At 38.4% G+C, this 22,836-nt stretch overlaps 4 protein-coding genes and 1 long non-coding RNA gene across 5 annotated transcripts in view; 4 read left to right on the top strand and 1 right to left on the bottom strand.

Annotated features, from left to right (window-relative positions):
• The first annotated feature begins 610 nt into the window (after window positions 1–610).
• On the top strand, window positions 611–2,716 carry LOC144665424 (uncharacterized). The gene is made up of 2 exons (XR_013572923.1): window positions 611–814; window positions 1,972–2,716. It is a non-coding gene; the product is annotated as an uncharacterized LOC144665424 (long non-coding RNA).
• Window positions 2,717–3,784: 1,068 nt separating this feature from the next.
• LOC144665242 (uncharacterized) overlaps window positions 3,785–22,836 on the top strand; it is a 30,439-nt gene continuing 11,387 nt past the window's right edge. The window contains exons 1-6 of the mRNA XM_078526448.1: window positions 3,785–4,009; window positions 5,959–6,000; window positions 6,313–6,481; window positions 8,793–8,901; window positions 9,321–9,418; window positions 22,393–22,472. Of these exons, the coding sequence (XP_078382574.1) occupies window positions 3,876–4,009; window positions 5,959–6,000; window positions 6,313–6,481; window positions 8,793–8,901; window positions 9,321–9,418; window positions 22,393–22,472 (632 nt within the window). The 5' untranslated portion in view covers window positions 3,785–3,875. The remainder of the gene's footprint in view (window positions 4,010–5,958; window positions 6,001–6,312; window positions 6,482–8,792; window positions 8,902–9,320; window positions 9,419–22,392; window positions 22,473–22,836) is intronic.
• LOC144666545 (uncharacterized) lies at window positions 10,293–12,000 on the top strand. The gene is made up of 3 exons (XM_078527965.1): window positions 10,293–10,807; window positions 11,312–11,940; window positions 11,987–12,000. Exons 1-3 carry the CDS (start codon window positions 10,689–10,691, stop codon window positions 11,998–12,000), a joined length of 762 nt encoding a protein of 253 aa, XP_078384091.1. The 5' UTR covers window positions 10,293–10,688.
• Window positions 12,035–16,373, top strand: LOC144665241 (uncharacterized). The gene is made up of 6 exons (XM_078526447.1): window positions 12,035–12,337; window positions 12,567–12,807; window positions 13,269–13,368; window positions 13,568–13,884; window positions 14,402–14,656; window positions 15,130–16,373. Exons 1-6 carry the CDS (start codon window positions 12,081–12,083, stop codon window positions 15,667–15,669), a joined length of 1,710 nt encoding a protein of 569 aa, XP_078382573.1. The 5' UTR covers window positions 12,035–12,080; the 3' UTR covers window positions 15,670–16,373.
• LOC144665225 (uncharacterized) lies at window positions 15,345–19,660 on the bottom strand. The gene is made up of 5 exons (XM_078526422.1): window positions 17,804–19,660; window positions 16,583–16,657; window positions 16,288–16,344; window positions 15,922–16,124; window positions 15,345–15,457 (listed from the first exon to the last, which is right to left on the bottom strand). Exons 1-4 carry the CDS (start codon window positions 19,554–19,556, stop codon window positions 15,931–15,933), a joined length of 2,079 nt encoding a protein of 692 aa, XP_078382548.1. The 5' UTR covers window positions 19,557–19,660; the 3' UTR covers window positions 15,345–15,457; window positions 15,922–15,930.

The following is a 22,836-nucleotide window of genomic DNA, read 5'->3' on the forward strand; positions in this document are numbered from 1 at the left end:
TCGTTGAATTTGCTGTGCCAAACATACTATGCTTCCGTCTGACAAAATTTAGGTTTGTTGATAATTTTCTGAAACGCTTGTAGTCGCGTCCCCTTCAAATTTCCACGCTGGACCTAAAGACCTCTGCAGTCATAAACTTCCGTGAATTGCTAGTGACTCGCGTAGTCTTACAGACATCATAGTTAGTAGAGGGGACCCCTGTACTAACTATGCAGACATTAAATTAGGTTCCGTCATGAATAAAAAGAAAATGCGTTTTTGACAACTTTTAGCTATTTGGTCACTTTAATTTTAAAACTCTCCTAGCTTCAATGTTTTAAGGTAACGTATTGCAATATATCACTTCTGTAGGGAACTCTATAGCGGAACTCTAAACCAAATTCAAAGTGGCTAGAAAGAGGTCAATTTGCAGAATCCTAACGTCGATCACGTTCACGAATGTAAAAATTATATGATTATCAAAAATGTCAAAACAACCATGATATAAAGAAACTTGACTCATTGTCTACTTCTTTAAACAGTTGACAGCTATGTCATGGATTATAACCCAGCCATGCAAAATCTTTTGTACTAGTTACGGTTATTAGTTTTTATTGTGACTTCAAACGCGTTTGAACCAGAATACCTAAGTACCCTTTGCTGAAGGAAGTTTAGAGTTAGAAGGCGGAAGACATTTGTGTGAGAGCTTTGTGATTTAGAGCTAGAACAGAAAATACAACGGTTCGTAGCTGATACGAGATGAAGGCACTCAAAGTTTTTCTCCTGATTGCAATTGCGATGTTTTGGTTGGAGAGCACTTTTATCTCCAGCGGAGGTGCGTGTTTATCAGGTCGTTGTTTGTAAAATTAATTAAGCGCAGCATCGTAACGTGCGCCGGCGACAGAATATCTGCGCTCTTGATTCAATTTTGGGCATTAGAAAATTATTTGCTCACGGTGTTTCAAATTGAGTCTAAGTAAATGGCTTTCTTATATCCTTTTGAACGGTCCTAGGCGACAGTTAATATCGGGTACTTATTTAACTATTTGTCACGACAAACCGTTATAAAATTGGATTTTCTAATCAATTTAAGGAGTGGTTAGTGGACCTTCAAGCAAATGCGTGTCTCGCAGAATTTTTGTCAAATTTCAGGGGTCTCGTCATCTTGAATTTTTCTGGGAATAATTCTCTGAGTCTCGGTTCTTTGCAAGGCTAAAAATGTCTCGGGCTTGCAGAAATTATATCAGTTTCGCCGTCTTGCAAAGTCTCGAATTTACAATGGACACCCGGCATAATTTACAAAACAATCATTTCGCGATCCAGTCACTGACGACAATAAATTAGATATCAATAAATCAACGCCGTAATATGATTTCTTTTCTACATGCATTTGATAACCAAAGATTTCGTCAAAACGTAAACTGTAGAAAATAGAAATTTGGAGTTTAACTGTTTTTTCGATTCTCCTCAGCTGAGGCCATTTAATTATTCGGAAATAATGTCTAGCACATTATTGCTTCATTCTGCTTCATTCTCAGTTCGATCTTGTCAAATTAATTTCTGATCATCTGCGATCCATTTTTTCCTTCTATTTTATTTATCGTTTTTGTTCATCGCGTTTTATCGATAATTACTATTTCGACATGTAGTTTACAGGTTTTTACGAAATTTCAAGACCAATTTGTATGCCTAACAACTACGCGCGCCAACTGTAAAACGTCTGAGATACTAAAATGAAAATCGGTCTACCGGAAATCCTAATCGTCCTTTATAAGCACAATTATTGCAAAAGGGCGGCTCAAATTAGTGTTGCATGTCGGAAAGAACGCAGCACTCAAAGGGGTTCGAAGCAGGGACTCGCAAGAACGCTTAATTATAAATTGACTGGATCTTGCCTCTTCCGTTGTCGCGGCCTGCCTTGTTTGTAGCTTCTTAGGATCTTACTTGATCTCAAACTAATGCATTGTCATTGATTCATTAATTGCCATTTAGAAGCACACCCCCATCAGAAGTCAGGGCTCGGAGAATTAGAAGACGCAATACGTTTGGAGGAGTTAAAAGTGCCCGAGAAGCCAGAACAGCGCCAAGGTATCCCGCCTTCAAACAAGGATCGCCCTGGCCGCGGCTTCAAACTGCCAAGAAGTCAACGACTGACAGGACCTAAGTAAAATTAACTGAAGTCCCCGAGAGAAGCGTTAAGACATCCAGTTAATTATAACATGAAGTACTGCCCGAAACGAAAGATTGAATTTGTAAAACAAATATCTTAACCTTAGACTAAACAAACATAATTGGCAAATTGGTTCTAGCTTCCTCTTTATTAAAATACCGAATGTTTTGACAAAAGATGTGTGGAGATGTAATTATAGTTAGCCCTTAGGCTGTTTACCTAAGCAATGTTTTATTAGCTTTATATTAGGACGTCTGAAGGACGAGCATTTAGGCAACTGGCTAGTTATTTACGAATGTCTGGATCACAATAATATATTTGAACAACTTTGAAAAAGAAAAGACGGTATTTTTGCATAGCTGGCGCGTGGCAGAGACCTTTGATTGCATTTGCTTATACTCGGCTGCTTCTAAACATTGTATCTCTCACCGTTCCAACCGACCTATCGGTTGGTTTTACTGTATACTTAATTATATACCCATCGATGTAATTAATGATTCTTATCTAATATGTATATAAGTAAGGGCTAAAATAAAGGGGAAAAATGAAAAAAAAAAAAAAAAAGAATTGTAGTGCTGTTCTGTTTCACTCTGGTCTAACCTTGAAGAGCTAAGGCATGGGAAAAGTAAGAAACAAACAGACAAGCAAAAAAATAAAATAAAATAAATAAAATAATAAAATAGAAAAGCCCCAAAACAATTAAGGCTAATTTTTTGAAGCTACATCCCTGACCCGCGACACGGTTTATTTAACTTCGCTTTCCACGTGTACTATGTCTTGCTCCCTCTAAAATCTCATTTTTCCTCTTTTCTGAATCCCCACGCGCTTATGCGCAACTTGGGCGAGGAGCCCAAATGACATCTGGCAGGGTTACAGGCCTTACAAGCCGTTGAGATTCATGATCTGGATGAATATCTAGATCATTTTATATTTTCTGATTTTGATAAAAAATCGTTCAGTATCCTAATATATTACCTGGCCGTTTTAGACTCTAAGAACACACCTTTGCCTACTTCCGTCTGAATCGAAAAGTCATACAGAATATATACTCAGTCACTGCCTCTTTATTTGTAAGGTGGTTCCTGGAACAAGATTGCAAATAAGCAGTTTTCATTTGTAATTCGAAAGGTTACCAAACAACAACAACGGCGGGCTGAAATCTCAGTCATCAGAAGCTAAAAGATCTAGAATTTTCGGGGATTTCTCGACTCTCCGTTAAAATTAAAGCCGACGTCCCAGCTATCAGTTTATTTAACAGATCGCAGCTAACAGTTAAAATTTTGAATAATTCTCGATCAAACCCGCTTTTAATAGCAAAAGAGAGTAAAATTGCAGAAGCTTCTTGTGATCTCTTGTCGCCAGTTCACTGAGTTTTCTGCGTGCGCCACTGAATTTTTAATATTTTTTTTCGTTTAATTTTTCATGCTTTGTTTTGCTTTTATCACGATTTGATTGCCTTGCTTTCCTCTTCAGTAGCCGTTGTTTTATTTCCAGTATTGACTATTCCAGTATTGACTATTCTTCAGATTAGACGAACAAACAAAACTGTCATATGAGTCTTGTCATACCAGAAACGAGCAGAATGAGTCCGCGATAAGCCCAGTTAGCGGTCAACAATGGTCTCTATGACAACTAAGTGTTCAATGTGGTGAGCAGCAGGGAAGCACTAGTTCTGGCGGGGATGAAGCAGTTTTGACGGCAAAATCGTTCCGTTAATGGAGATAAAATGGTTCTACCATTTGAACGACAGCCACTCTTGCACAAGAGATACGCAACTTTGTCTTCTCCCGATCTGACGAGATTCCACTCAGACGAAAACGGCGATTCGGCCAAGGGGGACGAATATGCCAATTTCCTCAAGTAAGCGAATTCTTTTGTTTACAGTGTAATTTCACAACTTGTCCTTTAATTTAGGACTAACTATTTCATGATAACGGCTGTTTTAATTTAATAAGTAGTTTATGGTAATTATTTGACAGATTCCGTAAGATTCGAGCTCGCTTTGATTAAATTTTAGCGCCTGGAAAATTTGCGCGGTCATTCGGACGCCGATATAAAATGCCGTGGTATTGAAGTGGTTTCGGATAACGAGTTAATGATGAAACAAACAATGATTGTTTTGACTTTTTTTTTCTTTTTCTTTTCTTCTTTCTTTTCTTATACTTGTAACCATAATGGATTTGTTCGACATTAGAAGGAATATATCAGATTAAATCTAACTTAGAAAACGTGTCTTAATTTGTACAAAAAATAGTCTTCGGTGGCATAAGAAAATACCAGCTTGAAAAAAATTCGAACCGTTTGATTAACACTAATATCCAGTAGTTCTGCTTTTATCAAATTTTCATCTCTATTAAGAATAAAACTCTGAATGTTTGTTTTAAGATTAAAGTACTGGTACTGGATTTTAAGCTTCCAATATTTTAATATGCAAGCTTTTATTCTGTTATATTCAAGCTTCATTGTTTTATTTCCAAAATCATGAAGAGCTACAGGACAATTCTGTGCACAACACAATTAAATATTTAATAAAACTAAAAGTATTCTATATGTTACAACAGATATACAGATGGGACAGGACAGTGACAAAATGTTTTCAGATCACATTAGCCCCCTGCAAGCTCACATTTCAAAATAAATTTAATTTATTTTTAGAGTTCTCTCAAGTTTTTTTTTGACTCAGGCTTTGTGTGAGTAGCTCCTTTCTTCTACATGTAGGCCAAATGCTACATTGCGTAGGAGAAATCAACTGCTTGCAGGGTAGTGTCTTATAAAGGTTTTTGTTATATACAGTTTAATTTGTGCAAACATGTGTGCATTAATTTTGCTTCTAGCATTATGCTCATTCCTTATCCAACCAGCACATTGAAACCAGCATTAATAATAAATTTATATTATCTTCTTCATCAGTATACCACATGAAAATTGCAGTCTTCTACATGTACACAATCATGTAATTAGATCAACACTTTGGCCACAGGCTAAAAACAAATTTAAACCACAAGATAATAATACACCCTGACATTACAGACTGTATGTGTACAATGAGTGCATTCCTAAGGAATGTTCCAGAGTAGGATCAGTGATCCAAAATCACTCAGATTATGATGCATCAAAGGAACCGATGAATCGTTGCCCAGAGATCAAGACTCATTGGTTCTTATGGTGCACAGCATGAACCATGTGACCTTGGATCACTGATCCTGTTCCAGCAGCTGTCATCTCAATTGAAAGGAGTGCACTTTTCATGTTGCAGATGAAATATATACAGTATATATAATTTATATATTTTATCTGACAAATCAATCTGACAATGTAAAAATATATTTTTTCTGTTGGGTAGTCAGATATTTTTCTTTATCCCATGCATGTAATCTTTTTACGATTAGTTATCAACTATTCACCGAAGTGGATGTGAATGGTGGTGGATAGAAGTGGCTCGGTTATATCCACCACATTCATTGACACTGAGGTGAATAATTGTTTTAGTATACCCCACAAGTTGTAAAACTTGCAGACTAAAACATCACTTTCAGTAAACAAAGTGACGTGTGAAGGCAGTTTGTTTCTCTTTAGATGCTCGAAGGTGAATAGTACTTTACTAATTACCTCTGAGTTAACCAATTGGTGCACATGAAAAGCGCTATTCACTTGAAAATTTGTGGTTTATACTTATTATAAATATTCAAAATTGGATAAAGGATAAAGAGCTGATAAAATCTTCGACAGGTGTCAGCTAGTAGACAATGTTCATTAATATTTTATTAATGCATTAATTACTAAATAATGTTTTTAACAATGCCTTACAGGTCATTAGCAAGTGGAGAACGACAAGATGTTGGAACATCTAGGTGAGGATAAAATTACTAAATATTAATGCTGCAAGAATCGAGAGTACCGGTATGTGTGATGTACAACCTCTGTACTGTATGTGGACTGCCGTATTATAGATTGTTTTACTATTAAATTATTTTAATAAAATAAATAATTTAATTTCTTTCTATGCATTACATGAAGAAATTAACTAAAAATATATTTGTCTACTTATATATTATAATAAGTGCAACACTTGTACTGAGCCAAACCGAACACAGTGCTTTGGCAATAGTTGTTAAGGCACAAATAATTATAAAAGAATAATTTAACAAGGTTTTTTTTTCTAGACCAAAACCAAAACAAGGCTACTCGTCACCATCTAGTAAAGACACCAAGCAGGTTAAGAGGCCAGGTGGGAATTCTGTATCACCACGGAGAAGCGATGGACTGCTTCATGTGACACTAACTGCTAAACACAATGTGCAAGAACATCAGAAAAAAATGAGAGTGATTGAGGTGAGCCGACACCATATTTATCTACTTAAAAGAATATAATAACCTCATTAGGGGAGCAGGGATGGTGCAGTGGTGAGAGCGCTCGCCTCCCACCAATGTGGTCTGGGTTGGATTCTGGCCCGGTGCCATATGTGGGTTGAGTTTGTTGTTGGTTCTCGTCCTTGCTCCGAGGGTTTTTCTCCAGGTTCTCCGGTTTTCCTCCCTCCACAAAAAAACCAACACTTCTAAATTCAAATTCGATCGGGAATCCGAGGGCAACAGGTTTGTCAGTCGAAGACTGTTACGTGCAACCCTCGTAAAACGAAGTTGATTCTAGTCCCCAGAGCCTGGGGCACGAGGAACAAGTCAGGCTCTGAAGACACTTGATTTCATTGGCTAGATTTATAACAAAGTGAATTGAAATCTAGCCAATGCATTCAACTCATTAAAAGTAAAATCCCTTACAACAAAGAAATTTAAAACTTGATTTACTAAATTTTATATTTTCATTCTTATTGAAGATTCAGCCAATCAAATCATGTGTTTCCAAAGCCACTTGTTCCTCATGCCCAAGGTTCAGTTGGCTAAGAGGGACAAGCGGCTCTAGAGACGAGAATGTACCTTTAGTTAATACTTTTCGTGCATGCTCACCCAAGGCTGTTTCCAGCTGGGTTTCCAGAGTCTGGGGTTCGTCAATCCTTGCACCATTGACATCTTGTTCCTGGTGTTGGTTTCTGCAGCTTCATTAAAGGTGAGGTTGCTAGCCCGTGCCCAACCTTCCTCCTTTCTCATCCAGGCTTGGTACTGGCCATGGCAGGGTAAAAAGATCAGTTAGGGGAGGAGAGGAAATATAAATTTTCCTAAAGGCAATTAGTGAGGTTATTGACGAAGGATCAACTGAAGACTCCATGTCTGATGTACTGTTTGCAGCTGGTAACATATGTACCATCTGGTCTGCATGTGATCAAGCTCTTGAGAATGTACTGATCATGCTTCTGAGGGTGATCACAGAAAAACCTTGTGCAATTGATATTACATCATGATTGAGCACACTTGTGATCACACAGTTAGGGGCACACTGGCCTAATACATGTAGTTAATGTGCTGGGCTCTGGATTTTGAGTTCATTATAGCTCGGCCTGGCTGTCAGGCACTGCATTATGTTCTTTGGCAAGACACTTCTCCTTGTTCCTTTATCCACCCAGGTGCCATGTTGTATGTATGGGTACTGGCAAATTGTAAAATTATGTTGGGGATAACCCTGCAATGGACTAGCATAACCAGGGGGAGTAAAAATACTCCTTCTTGCTTCATGCTATGGAAACCAGAATAAGCTCCGGTCTGATGAGCCTCCCTATGAGGCCCTGCCAGGGTAAATTCTGACAAGCGACATGGCCCAAAAAGTAGCAACAGCATACTAATAAAATTGCGACAAATGACAACCCTTTTGGAAAAAACTTAAATTCCGACAAGGACAAGCAATTTTCCTTCCATTTAATTACCGACAGCGACATGAAGAGCGATAAAACAGCGACATGGCACATATTTAAATTTAGACAAGGGACACGGGAACCCCCTGGCAGGGCCTCCTCTATGGGTACCCACAGTCTTCGTTTTTTCGTAATGTTTTTGCAAATCTTCGTTTGTTTAAAGCAAATCTCCGTTTTTATCTTCGTTTGTTTTCTTTTTCGTGAAATCTGGTCAAATGCCAAAATTCAGAAATTACGGATATTTTCTGTTGTTTACTAGTTTTGACAGTTTTTATATGAAATTCATATATTTGTACTGCGGATATACATTTTAAGCAAATAAAAGATCATCGCAGTATTGTACTCAACTTAAGCAGTTGAGAAAAGCAAGCCTGAAAAAAATTCAGGCTTGAACGGGAATCAAACCCATGACCTCTGCTATACTAGTGCAGGGTTCGATTCCCGTTCAAGCCTGAATTTTTTTTTTCAGGCTTGCTTTTTTCAACTGCTTAAGTTGAGTACATTACTGTGATGATCTTTCATTTGCTTAAAAAGTTTTATATCTGCGTGTTCAAATTTTGATCGCGTGAATTTTGGTCCATTTCAGATCTTCGATGTTTTTTTTTTTTCGCGGTGATCTTCACGTCTTCGATTTCTTCGGAAATACCCATATAGAGGCTCTCTGATGGGGCACTAGGCTGAAGTGCAGACTAAAGTTACTTACTCCCACAATCATGTGGCCATGGATCACAGTGTGTCGATTCACAGTGAGATCACAGTATACATGTGCGTGTAGTATCACTGATCAAGAGTTAACTGCAGGTAACATTTTCGACTAATGCATTTTACACTTTTCTTCCTAGGATCACATGCTACAGCATAAGCAAGAGGAAAGAGAGCTGAAACGATACGAGGGAGATATCATTAAGAAACAGCATCACCTGAGAAGAACCATGGTAGAATATGAAAGCAGTAAGGGGACACTCACTTTCAGTGTCTTTAAATATTCAAGAACACAACACGGCAGTCCTGGAAAACATTTCAACCAGAGTAGTAGCTAGTCTGCTCCTTCTGAAAACCAATTCATTGATTGGCGAAAATTGATATTGAACATGGTCTAGATTTTCTCATTTAGTCTCAGTCTGGCATCTAGACCAGGCTAGCTGTAACAGAAAGTCTAAACATAATTATTACAGAAACACACTGACTTGCTTGTGCTATGAAGTACTATTAAATATTATAAAAATGTGAAAGTAAAAAAGAAAAGGAAAAAAGGAAACAAGAAAAAAAAAACCTGATCAAGATTCTCCCATACAGACTTCCTGATTGATTAATAAGTCGAACAAAATACCAAAAGTATGCCACTAGTGATAATTATTTTTTTTTGCCAGGTATTTATAAAAAAATGAGGGGTGAAGAGAGCAAACTTAGTGAGAACAACCAGGGCATTGAGAAGGTCAAACAACAACATTACATTCAGGAAGACAAGGTTTGTTTAATTTGTTATCACTGCACTTGTATTAAAATTATGTCTGTACATTTTACCCCTTTAAACTTCAATATCCAATAATTCCAATATCCTCAGACTGATCTCCCTTATTACAGATACAGTCGAACAGGCCAACAACAGTTATATTAATATTTATTTAAAGTTAATTGGGGGAGTTGTACATGTAGTTAAAATATCAAAGAAATAATTATTTCCCTTCGGTGATCATTTTCTTAATTCTCATAATCTTTTCTGTTTATTAAGTAATTGATTTTGTCAGGAGAAATTTGATGTTGGTCACTCTTGGGTCTTAAAGCTTCCAGTCTTAACATTTAGGGACTGACAGGACTGACTCACGGTTCAAAAAATGTGTTAATTTCTTGAGCGTTATCACTGTCAAGTTCCCATAGGCAAGCTTCACTTGTATTTGATGGTGTCCAGAATATTTCTACTGCCTAATTACATGAAATTTTTGCGACACGTTAATTCGCGATTTTGAGGTGCGGATATTTCGCGACACTTAAATTTCGCGATTTTGCGAAAATTTTGTATTTTTGAATCACTTTAATTTCGGGTTTTTGAGTAAGACACAATTATTTACATTTCCTTTAAAAACGACTTCATTAATGAAAAAATAACGTCAAAATTACTAAAAAAGCAAGGGTGGGACTAAATATCGGCAAAAGCTACAACAGAGCAGTTAATGTCTACAAGTAGGTTATGCTTGTATGTGCATGAGTAATTGTTCTTTAGTCAATTGCCATTTAGATTCATAATTCCTTTCTTCAGTGCATGGCACTATACTTATTTTTCTTAATTATTGACATAATGTGAGTCACCTAGTAATTTTCGCGTCATGTTATGTTTTGCCACAGGGAACCCGAACGCTGTATTGGCAAAGTTAATAATGAAAATAAAGATATGTTTGTTACCTGTGCTCCTGTGTCTTTCTTTGTCCTTAAAATGGTTGTGCTCTTGTGTCTTTCTTTGTCCTTAAAATGGTATTTGAATCGGTGCGAAAACGGTTTGAGCAAGCCTTGTCTGACGCTCCGTAAATAACGACGCAGTTAACACGTCTCGTATTTCCATTCATGTTATTAACTATTTCTTTCCATATTAACCATTAACACTCCTGGGGAGATAATCTCGTATTTCAATTTAACGGCCACGGGAAAGAGAAAAAGAGCAAGGGGTGAAATTGCATTAGAGTCTTATACCAGTCTGTGACTTCACTTGAGGTGACCAGTCTCGCGCGTGGACAAAGCGCGAAATGCGCGAGGAAACACGAGCCGACGGCCGGCAGCCTTTGTCTGCTATAGATTATTCGACGAGCAATTCGCGTATTCCTTCGCAACGTTCAACGACAACCAATTTTAATGTCATTTACTGGTGAGTTCATGATTTTTCTTTCGTTTCAATGTTTTACATTTTAGATAAAAAAAATATTTCCTCTATGAACAGTTGGAACGTATTTTAGCGAGGGTATCGCTCCGGTCTCAGTCTCGGGCACAATTGTAGAAAATAATTCTAGGAATAAATAATTTTCCTTTTAGCCGTTACAAATTATTCAAAATTTGAATTATGACTAGGTACTCGACAATAAATTTCTCTTACGTTCCACTCCGTTTTTTCGCGGTCATAACACAGTTGTAATGTGAACAAACAGAACGTATTTTCGGCGATAGAATCGCTTAGGTTTTAGACCCGAGGAGAGAGTGATTTAGTAAAAAAAAAAACAGTATCCTTTTGCGATCAGTTTATTTGAATTTTTGGCTGTATTTTGGCTCACCTTGAACGGTCCTTAGAATACTAGAAAATTCGAACTTTTATAGAATATATAGTCGCGAACGCGTACTTTCTGTAATAAATTTGTATTCGTATAATTTCTTATAGGATACTTGAAAACTACGCCAGTGCGGAGGGGAAATACACATCCGTCAGTGACCTCATAGAGAATTATAACAAAGCCAGCCCAGACAAAGAAAATTGCCTGGCGCACTTTGAAATCTGTCGGCTTCTTAAAAAAATCTTCCCAAAGATTAAGGAGGCGCGAATAAGAAGCCCAGAAGGGCGAAAAAAAGTCTACCTAAATTTGGCTCCGCGATGCCAACTGCACTACAATGAAGAGCGTTTGACGTGGGACAGCCTGCAGGTTTACACGCCCAAGTTGGATTTCCACTGGGGTAAAAAGAAAGAAGAAAATGTAGAATTCATTATGGTAAGCAGTGACGATCGCCTTAACGGGAACCCAGTTGTGCGCGAGGTGAGAGTCAGCAGATCCTTGGAGGTTGAGATTTTCGTTGGGGGGAGAAAAGTATCACGGAATGACTTGCCTTCCCTAGTCAACACTGCCGCGGAATTAGACAATTTATTGTATTTGGTCGCTTTGAGTGACCTCTGCAGAGGATTTCTAGTCCTGTCAGAAAGAAAGAGTCGCAACAAAAATGGTGAATTGACGGGCGAATCTGAGAATTGGTCGACTGGTGGAGAGGAAACAAGCCTGCGTCACCGCTCTGTCAACTGTGAAGCCCTTCTAAGCATTTCAAGCAAATCAGCAATATGTTCCAGTTGCAAGCATGTGAGGCTTAGCTGGGGTAAATATTTGAGCAACCCGGTGCACATCGAAAAAAAAGAAACTAAAAAAAGAAAAAGAGAAGATTTGATGGACAAAGAAGAATTGCTGCAAAAGTTACAAGAGGAAAAGCGGTTAAAGCGAAATGCCCAGCGAAGGGAAGCATACTTGAGGGAGAAAATAAACGTGGAGATGCTTGAATTTGACGAGGCAGACAACGCTGATTTCAACGTTCTGTTTCAGAAAATTCCACGCGAGAAGCTAAATGACGACCAGCTTCTATTTTGGGAGGAGCAAGACAAGGCATTAAGAGCAAAGGGGGCAAGAGGACATCGTTGGCACCCAAAGTAAGTTGTCATATGCTTCTTTTTTTTTTAACTTGGTTCCATGTCAAGATACAAGAAAATGTTATTTTTTTTGGCGTTTCAGGTGGCCTATAACTTTCCGAGATTATCTTATTTCTCTAAAACGCCGAGCAAATCATTCTGCAATCATAATATAGATAATTATAGAAAAAAACTACTGCAACAAAAGCTTAAAGTTTAACGTGAGGTACAACCTTTTATTCAATTTTAGGATTATCCGTCTGTGTCTATCCATTTGGAACAGAAGCCCAGAGGCATACCACGAAATGGCAACAAGCGGGATGCTCCGGCTGCCATCCGGTAGGCTTCTTCAGTACTACAAGAATTCTGTTTCCCAGAACAGTGGGTTAAATGAAGACGTTCTGCAATGGATGGAACAGGAAGCTGAAAAGTTAAAATTGACCGAGTATGGAAAATGCGGTGGAATCATCCTTGATGAAATGTCGATTCAGGTAAAACGAAGTCCTGTACCTCTGCGAGTCAATCATAGTTGCAAGTTTTGGAAGTATCAGCATTGAAATACCGTAGTCATTTAAATCTGCTTGCCAAAAATACAAATTAATTGCACGTGATAGTTCCCGCAGTGCAGTAAAACTTAAAAAAAGGTTGGCCGCTTAATAAGGTAGAGTGATTCAGTTTTCGGTTGCTACTTTTTATTTTAGACTGTTATCTGTTAAGAGCTGGTTGAAATCAAAGCCAAACTTCGAGCTAAACATTCTTGCTGGCCGCTTAATAGGGGTAAAAAAAAGAACCCTTTTATCGGGACGGCCAAAAGGTGGCCGCTAAATGAAGGTTTAATTTACAGAACTAAATTTCTGAACTTTGATAGCTGGCCGCCTTATAGGGTGTGGCCGCTAAATAGGGGTTCGACTACACACATGTATATCTTGTTAACTCTTTTCCTGACTTCCAGGAGGATTTACAGATGAAAAAAGTGAATGGCTGCACAAAATTGATCGGGCTTGTGTCTCTTGGCCAAGAGCATGAAGATATGAATTCCCTATGTTTAAAAGGTAAGGCATGTTTTATGTATACATGTACATTGTTATATATTCAAAAAACGTCTTGAGCGAATTTGCATTCCACCCTGCCCAGACACCCCCCTACCAAAAATACCCACAATTTTAGAAAGCTGTAAAAGCAATGTCTGAGAGCGAACGAAATCTGCTAACGATTATGTTTAACATGATATCATTTTTCTCATTCTCATAGGTGCCGACAAAGAAAAGGTTCAACTGGCAAGCCATGTACTCCAGTTTGTTTTTCTTGGCCACACTGGCTTCCGTTTTCCCTTTGCCCATTGGCCGACCAAGGAAGTGGATCCAGCAGTGCTGTATATCCACTTTTGGAAGTCTGTTTATTGGCTTCTTCAAGGGGGATTTTCTGTGCATTACTGTTGCTGTGATGGGGGAAGTGCCAACAGATCTTTTATCAAGCTACATTTTTCTGGCAAAGATCCACATGCTGAGAAATTTACTACAGTAAATCCATACACAAGAGAGCCTCTTGTTTTCTTGATGGATCCCTATGTGAGTTTTATTTTTGTGCTCATAAACTTTATAGCTAACAAAGACATTTTGATTTATAACCTATAAATATCAATATACGGTAACAATGCTCATGTGTACAAAAATATGGCAAACTTCACAGTGCGAATACTGTTACCGGGGTCACCCAGACAAAGTTAACCAATCACAAAGCAGAAAGAAAACATTATATTGCATTTGTTTTCTTTAGCCAATAAAATGTTGAGAAAAGAACAAAGAAATTTCAACTTGTTTGCTCGCTGTGAAAACAAATCAATTACAGTTTTGGCTGTGGTTAACTTTGTCTTGGTTACCCTGGTAACAACACTGCAATTGCCTCTGGATTTCTAGAAATCTCATTTATATGCCAAAATTACATCCAAAAAGGGAGTACCTGGCAAAATATGACCGACTGTATGAAATAGACCCACCCACATGCCCAATAAAAAAAATAAATAAAAACAATACTTTGAGTAATGCTTTGAATTATTTATTTTTGTAATTTGACATTGCTTTTTAGCACAACTTCAAAAAGTTGAGGAACAATATTGAAAAGAGCAAGTTTGGAGGTGTAAGACATCTCAGAAAGGGAAGCAGTGAAAGACACATTGAATGGCAGCATTTCAAGAGTGCCTACCAGTGGGACCAGAATAACAGCACCCTAAAAATTCACGAGAGACTGACAGAGGAGCACTTCTCACTGGGATATGCAAATAAGATGAGGAATCATTTAGCTACTGATGTGCTGAATGAAAACATGCTATTTCTCATGAAGGTAAGAATATCATCTTTACAATAAGTCAAGCTCGGCAAGATGATATTGCATACAAGAAAAATATGGATATAGGGTGCTGCATATCTGTATTTTGAACATGAACTATCTGTCACTGAGCCCTAGTTCCCTAGCGTATTTTTCTCATTTTCCCTTTTACTGTAGCATAACTGATTGTCAAAAAATAAAAAATAAATAAGAAATATATAGGTCAATAAACTAAAGTGAACATAATCTTTAAATAATTATTTTTCTAAATAAAATTGAAGTGTAAAAACATTTCATTTTTCACAATCAAAAATTTTAAAATCTTCATATATGCATATTATAGTGCAATGGGACTTGTACTGTATGCCATTGCAACCCTTTAAACCTCAATCAAATGAACTTCCTCACGGAGCCATTACCGTATTAACTACAGTGTTTTAAATAATTTCGACATACTAAACTGAAACATCAATTTTATATTTTCTCAGGCATACAAAAATTCCTTGGGCAGTGAGGATGGCACGTGCCTTGATCTGACAATCGAATTACTAGAAACTTCAAGCAAGCTCATTGAAATATTTGAAGATCCTAAACCAGTCCAATCGATGAGTGATAGCAGACTTAACAAGATAGATGCATGTTTAAACTGGTTACAGCAGTGGGAGAAGTCAGTCTTGTCTACACAACACACAATACCAGTTAAAAACAAGATGATGCTGTCTGACAAACTGAGGTTTGACCTTGCTTCAATGTTAGTTGGCTTCAGACAGCTGTCAGAGATCGTTGTGAATAAATTTCCCGGCAGTGGCATAGTACCTGCAAGAACAAACAGTAACATTATTGAAAATGTTTTCTGTCAGCAGAGAGGAAGGAATGGTCAAAATGACAATCCAAACTATAACCAGTACTGCTCTACCATGAATGGAATAATTCTTGGACAACACACGACTACAAAGAAGAGTAACACAGGGAATGTCGATAGCCTTTCATTTTTCACTCCAACGAGGCTTGTCCCAAAGAAACATTAATTAAGCAAGGGCAAAAACAATTGAAAATTCAGGTTGTAAATAACGAGATAAGCTTTTGTCCCCTTTTGCTTTGTTTTGCTAGAAAAATAATGTATTTTAGTTTACTATAAATGTTCTCCTCATGGCCAACAAAAAAGGCATTCCAAGGACCCCCTTGGCATATAAATAAAATATTATAGATATGGGCCTTGTTTTAGAGCTACTTAATAGTTTGTATCATTCACTACATGTACATATGTTATTATATATCACCTGATAGATTTAGTCTGGCTTGTAGCGTTTGTGCCAGTCCTTGATTTGTTTTACTGTTACTCCAAACTGCAATGCTCTGGCAGCCATTGATCCCCTGTAGTCTCCTTGGTGATCTGCCTTCAAGATTTCCAGCTCTTGTGGCTTTGGCCTGAATCTCTTCCTGCTCCCTTGTACAGGCGCCATGACATTTGATTCATCAATTGCTGAAGAAAATTGATAGCATTAGAATTAATAATAAAATGCTACAGCACTGATCTTTATAATTGGTTTCTACATAAAACTATTATTATAAGTGTTTCTAATATTTATAACATGATTGTTCAATATTTTTATGCTACATGTTAATTTTAGTAACACTCCACTTACCCTGATTGTTTTGTCCTGTAACAGGGGCACTTTGTGCGGCTTGATGAGTGATGTTACCTAGTAGAATAAAAAATTTAATAAATTGCTTTGACTGTTATATTCTTCCATTTTTTCAATTGTTTTCAAGTAGGCTTAATTAAATGTGTGTACAAATAGTCACCAATGTAACACCTATACAAGGGACCCTGAAGTTTGTGAGTGGAAAGAGGTTATTTGTTGGCTTAATTTTTTAAGCCAAGAGTGGATCCAATTTTCATGATGATTCATTTTATACATGTAACTGAAAACTACTTACCAGTGTCATTGACTCCACCTTCAAGAACACTTTCTCCCAGTTGTTGTTGGTCAGGTTGTTGTTGGGTAGTTCCATCTAATGAAAATGATTTCATTTTGTTATTCAAAAGTTAACAAGTATGTCTGTCCTGATTTAAGAAAACAAGGCCCCAGGAACTACCAGGAGCCAGCAACTCTCTTAGCCCTCCCCTGCCTTCCCCCTGTGGGTTTGACAGAGCCCAGGGGCACTGCTAGGAAGCCTTCCCATGCCCGGTCACAGCTGAGCTCTCAGAGGCCTCAAGGCTGATGAGCTCAACCCCCAAAAACCAAAAGCCGGGAGCAGTCCTGGCCACATTTCAAAGCAAAGTCTTTGCGGAAACAAGCCTAAAACCTGACTTTAGCCAGCCCCCCCAGCCAGATTGAAATTCAACAGCTGACCCAGGGCTCCCTAGGGTTTTAGGTCATGGACCGTGCTACCTGCCCACCATGGGGTCGTTGACGTTGCCCCCCCCCCCCTCAAATTTCTCAAACCACAATGGCTTGTTGGCCGAAAGATCCCAGAGTCCACGTTTTGTCAAATCCAGACAAATGTAAAATAAATAAAATTAAATTAAATGAAATAAATAGTATTGAGCATATGTACTAAATCCCTGACATGCAAATCCCAACATGAAAACCACTGGTAGTTTATAGGGTCTCATTATGGCGAATTTCAGCCCGGGCTGAAATTTTAGCCCGATTTGCCGGACTGAGAATTTGTTGCGATTACACAGGATTACATGGAGAATTTCAGCCCGGGCTGAACACTTTTAAAACTGAATAATTATTGTGGCTGCCATTTTTTCGTTGAAAACCCCCACTGTGCATCCGTAAGCTCACTTTCAGCCCGGGCTGAAATTGAAAACGCGATTACATGAGGTTTTTCAGCCCGTTTGTCCGGGCTGAGATTTCCAGCCCAGTTTCAAAAACCGGGCTGGAAATTTCAGCCTGGGCTGAAATTCACCATATAATCAGACCCTTGGTGATTTAGGATCAATAGTCGTTTCTGGGAAACTGCCCACCTACCCCTCCCCTAACCTAACATTAACACTGATTTCTTTCTTTGGGCAAAATGTTAGGTTTGGGGAGGGGGTAGGTGGGCAGTTTCCCAGAAACGACTATTGATCCGTGATTTAAATGTGCCCCTTTGCTTATGCTAAGTTCAATGGGTTAATTTAGAAATTAATCTTAAACACATAAATACCTTCTTGCCTGCTTTGTACTTCAGGTGAAAAACCAGTCTTTTCTCTAATACATTTCACCAGCAGGTCTGAGAGTTTTTCTTTGTCTGATGAAGCATTGAAAGCAACACCATAGAGACTAAGTAACATTTTCAGTTCTTCCTTCTTGTAGACTCTACTCTTAAATATAGCTGGCTGCTTAGCTAACATCGCCCGAAGCAAAGTGTGTGATTGGCCTTTCCCTTGTGACTGATCTGCTAAGACTTCCTCTAAAGAAATCTTAGCACCCTTGAGTTCTTGAACTTGGGACCTCAAAAGAATTTTCTTTCTGTGTGCCTCAGTCTTTTTTAGCTTGATCTCCCTTCGGAAATCTCTCAAGAACTGCGCACCAGCCATGTTAATATAACGAGACACAAGACCTTCAAACAGTTCGTTGACAAGTTCAATGTTGGCATCTGCAGGGAAGAGTTTCTGCCATTCATTCCGTAAATGTTCTGAGGAGGTCAGTTCTTTTAGACCAACTTCAATTAAGCTGCTCTTTAGATTTTTCAATGCCCCCATGTTCAAACATGCAACTCTTGCCTCTTCTAGGTGCAATGCAAACAAATAAACTTCGTCACGAACAACTGTTAGTCCACCATTCCTAAATTGTCTGGCATCTGTCACTGATAGTGTTTCTTTAAATTCAGAATCCCTATGAGCACTTTCTGTAGACCAGGTTAGCGAGCAAATGAGCTGCTTCTTTTGAAAATCTTTCACTGTTAGAGATCTCATAGATGGGTTTTCTGCATTAACATGCCGTCGGAACTCTTTTTTCAACTTCTCCCGCTCTCTGGAAACAGCCCAACCAATGCAATGACGAATTTTGCCTCTACTTTCAGCAGGGAGACTGGCAATGTTGTTGAAAGCCATGGTAGTTGCTTCTTCTGGGACACTAACCTCCTTAATGTGACTTATAATAGCAGAGTTAATGCCAGTTAACACCTCAGTGATTGTACAGTGGTGCTGTCTTCCAAGTTCGTTAGGATCTAGTTGAAGCACACTTGCAAACTCTTTTGTCACCATGTCACTGACACATAACAAGTGCAGTTCTCCAAACAGTGTTACAAAATTTTTACGTTCAATTTGCCGATCCTTATGATTAAGAACACATTCTTTAACTTTCTCGTAAACCCTGTTCCACTGAATGTTGAAAAATGTCTGGAAAGCTACAAAGTGTTCTGATGACATTAAAGAATCAATTACAGCATTAACGCCTTCAACCAGGGGGCGTTTCGCATTTCCAGGAAGCTTTAAGGATTTAAGAAACAACTTGTAGTCAAAATCAATTGCAGGCTTTGCAAGCTCATCTTCACATTCTAGGCCATCAAGAATGTCATCAAGATCAAGGAAAGAGGTATCATCAGAGGCATTACTGCTGGAGGCTTCAAAGTATTCAGCGACAACATTGTCCAAGGCAGCAAGATCTTCTTCTGTGATCTCATCATCTGAAGGTTCCCCATTTTCCAAATAAACATTTTCAATGTCATCACAATTCTCGAATACTTCATGTAAGACCCTTGCATTGTTGCAACATAATTCAGTTAAGACAATGTTTTCGTCTGTTTCCAATTTTGTGTAAAAGTCCACAACAATGTTTGGAGGTGGGATAAATCTGGCATTTGAAAAGCCAACAAGGGAAAGGCCTTTAGATTCTTGGGCTCTAGACAATGAAACATAGAGCTGACCACTTGTGAACTCGTTACCACAATGGACTTCGACACAGGGTAAGGTCATTCCTTGTGATTTATGTGCAGTTATTGCCCATGCAAGCTTGAGGGGTAATTGAGTTCTCTTCGCAACAATCTTGCTTGGGTCATTCCTGTCTGAAACGGTCAAGGTTGTTGGCTCAATTACCAAAGAGCTCTCTCCATCAAATTGAACCATAGGAAACCTCTGCTGGTTGAATCCCTTAACAACTCCAAGGGAACCATTCACCAGATCCTTGCTTAGATTGGTCAGAAGCATTACTCTGGCACCTTTCTTTAGATGAAGCACTTCAGGTATCAGTAAATTCCTAAAGATGGGTTTTTAAATAAATCATAATTAATTACAAAGATGGCTTTTAAATTCTATAAACAACAAGAGCCTGTTCGGCAAAGCAAGATAGAGCATGCTCTTATATGTGGGTTACACTTAAGCTTATATTAAAATAAACATTTTAACCAATGAGTTTCACTTTGAGATTGTAGAGAAAGAATTGATAATCAGTTCTGTTAGACTTATCATGATCACAAAATATACAAGTCTGTGGAATTAATATTGTGCATCTAAAGAACAAACCAAAGCTTATTTAGTTTTCTATAATCAATAACTAAACTTTAATCAATAACTAAATTTCTTTATCAGAAATTAACAACCTTTATAGACCCCATTTAGCCTACATCTTGATTTTCAATAAGCTTAAAAGACTTCATATAGCCCAAGGCAGGTTAATTTCACTGTATACAATTAATATACGCACCTTCCCAATATTCATTTGGATTATACATCCAATACTGTTCGTAGTATAATGGATGAAATATTCAAGATATCTGGAGTAATAGAATTTGCGTCGAAAGAGAAAGACGGCCGGAGGCAATGCAAGAACTACCGTACACACGAACAACGCTTACCGCCATCTTGAATTAGAGTCGCGAAGAGCATGGGCTCTAGTTAATTTGCGCGCGATGGCGGGAGTCGTGGATACCCAGTTTTCTTTTTTGACATTTTTTGGCAAAGATCTTTTCTTCTCTAGATCCTACAATCAAATTCAGTATAAAAGACAAATATTTACCTATTTAGGATGTTTCTATCACCGCAGTCTACAGCTCTCCAAGTTTGCAGCTCTCCTTCCATTGATTCGAGGTGAATAAAATTTGAGAAATCCACTTCATCGTTCGTCGCATATATCTCGGATAAATAGTCTACACCGAAATCTCCTGGACTTACTCTTCTCGCCAGTGATTCCGCAAATTCTCGCCCTCTATGGCTACAATGTCCCACCCGTATTTCATTTACGAAATCGATGAACGCTGGTTCGCGCTGGCGCTGAACAGTCTTCAGCAGGCATGTGTGGGGAAACACGACATCCCACAGTTTGCTCTGGAAGGCAAATTTTCCTTCGTCGTCGTATCGTGGAACCGGTGGCAACTGGAAGAAGTCTCCTGAAGCTACGACTTGTATTCCACCGAATGATCGGCTCTCCTGCCGCACTTTACGTGCGATGTATTCAGAGTAATTGAAAAGTTTCTCACTTAGCATTGAAACTTCGTCAATTATCAAAACGTCAGACTTCCTCCACCGGTCTTTCGCGTCGGGGTTTCCATCTACACGTTGCAGCAGCTGGTTAAGCGATCCACTGCCATCCTTAATACCAGCGAAGGAATGAAGAGTAGTCGCCTGAAGACTTGGCGGTAAACTTTTACACGCAATTCCGGTCGTACACGTTACAGAAACAGTCTTCGAGTCATTTTTTAAACCATCACAAACATGTGACAGTAAAAAAGTTTTCCCTGTCCCTGCTTTTCCGGTGATGAAAGCGTTGTGTCCCTCTTGGACTACATCTTTGGCTCTTTGTTGCTCGTTGTTTAGCATGGCGATGTCGAGAAGAAGCACATCTCCACGCGGCGTTACATTTTTTTCCTACATAAAATATGAAAAGCTGACCAGCTTGGCCTACGCAAATGCCGTGGTACCAAAGAGAAACGAGTCCGAGAAAAGAGAGGTAGACTTTTTGAAGGAAAAAAAAGACAATTATTTATCGAACACTCGCACGACCTGACAAGAGCGATGAAGTTTATAACGTCGCGCGAATTTCCAGATTTGCGCGTGGTAGGTTCTGGTTTATATTTCCCATGGCAAGCGGCTGTGAAAGGAAGACAAAAGATGCTGTCACGAGAACAATAGAACCACTTTGATAAAGCCCATGTTCACAAGTTTTAAATCACTTCCGGTCAGGTCAAGTGAAGTCACAGAGCTAACGAAAAGACGCTTGTAAAATCAACCCAAAATTAAGCAGGAAAACGGGTATCCGAACAAACAAATCAAACATCATCTATTCATTTGGCCTTAAATCAAGCTAGGTGTGAGGTAATAGCACTTTTTGTTCAATAATAAGAAAATTATGCCTCGAAATAAATCAGCCCTGATTTTAGTTTCATCCCTTGCTCCTTTCTCTTTCTCTCTCTCTCTCTCTCTCTCTCGCTCTCCCGTTGAGAATTAATAGTTAATAACATGAATGGAAATACGAGACGTGTTAACTGCGTCGTTATTTACGGAGCGTCAGACAAGGCTTGCTCAAACCGTTTTCGCACCGATTCAAATACCATTTTAAGGACAAAGAAAGACACAAGAGCACAACCATTTTAAGGACAAAGAAAGACACAGGAGCACAGGTAACAAACATATCTTTATTTTCATTATTAACTTTGCCAATACAGCGTTCGGGTTCCCTGTGGTTTTGCGTCACTTTAATTTCGCAATTTTTTTGGAATCGCGAAATTAGCAAAATTAAAGTGTCGCGAAAATTTCATGTAATAAGGTGATTAATAAAATATATAATGATATACGATATTTTATACAACACTTTCAGGTAAACAAGGCAAGGATAGAAAGAAACATGTCTGCTCGACTAAAGTTTAAAGACAAAGACAGGAAAGATATCTTGAACATGTAAGTCTGCAATTTCTTTTCTCTTTTTAATGTTAGTCAAACTTGTACTTGAAAACTATTCAACCAAATAGCAGACTACATGTATGCACCTACATGTACATGTATTCTATACCTGCCAACTTTTTCTGAGTCAAAGGCGTGAGATTTTTATCCTAAGAGTGCCAGGATTTCCGAAGACGATACGACCATGTCCAAAGTTTTCCGAAGACGTCCGAAGTATTCCGAAGACGTTACTAAGATATCCCGATCCCAGTGCGTGGATGTGGCAGTGCTAAACACGACCTCGTTCCCAATGCATTTCTTGTCAAAACTCTGAGATTTCGGGGAAAGTATCGTCATTTAATCATTTTACATGGAGTTTTCG

This window comes from Oculina patagonica, chromosome 9 (assembly GCF_052425735.1).
Source record: "Oculina patagonica isolate OP01 chromosome 9, crgOcupat, whole genome shotgun sequence".
In the NCBI taxonomy this organism is placed as follows: domain Eukaryota; kingdom Metazoa; phylum Cnidaria; class Anthozoa; order Scleractinia; family Oculinidae; genus Oculina; species Oculina patagonica.

Coding starts and splice junctions, on each gene's coding strand:
- LOC144665225 (XM_078526422.1), bottom strand. CDS start 19,556: ATGACCTTACCCTGTGTCGAAGTCCATTGTGGTAACGAGTTCACAAGT. Junction 16,658..17,803: donor AGTACAAAGCAGGCAAGAAG/GTATTTATGTGT, acceptor CATTTTCATTAG/ATGGAACTACCCAACAACAA. Junction 16,345..16,582: donor AGGTGGAGTCAATGACACTG/GTAAGTAGTTTT, acceptor TTATTCTACTAG/GTAACATCACTCATCAAGCC.
- LOC144665241 (XM_078526447.1), top strand. CDS start 12,081: ATGGACAAAGAAGAATTGCTGCAAAAGTTACAAGAGGAAAAGCGGTTA. Junction 12,808..13,268: donor TTGATGAAATGTCGATTCAG/GTAAAACGAAGT, acceptor CCTGACTTCCAG/GAGGATTTACAGATGAAAAA. Junction 13,369..13,567: donor GAATTCCCTATGTTTAAAAG/GTAAGGCATGTT, acceptor TCATTCTCATAG/GTGCCGACAAAGAAAAGGTT.
- LOC144666545 (XM_078527965.1), top strand. CDS start 10,689: ATGCGCGAGGAAACACGAGCCGACGGCCGGCAGCCTTTGTCTGCTATA. Junction 10,808..11,311: donor AATTTTAATGTCATTTACTG/GTGAGTTCATGA, acceptor AATTTCTTATAG/GATACTTGAAAACTACGCCA.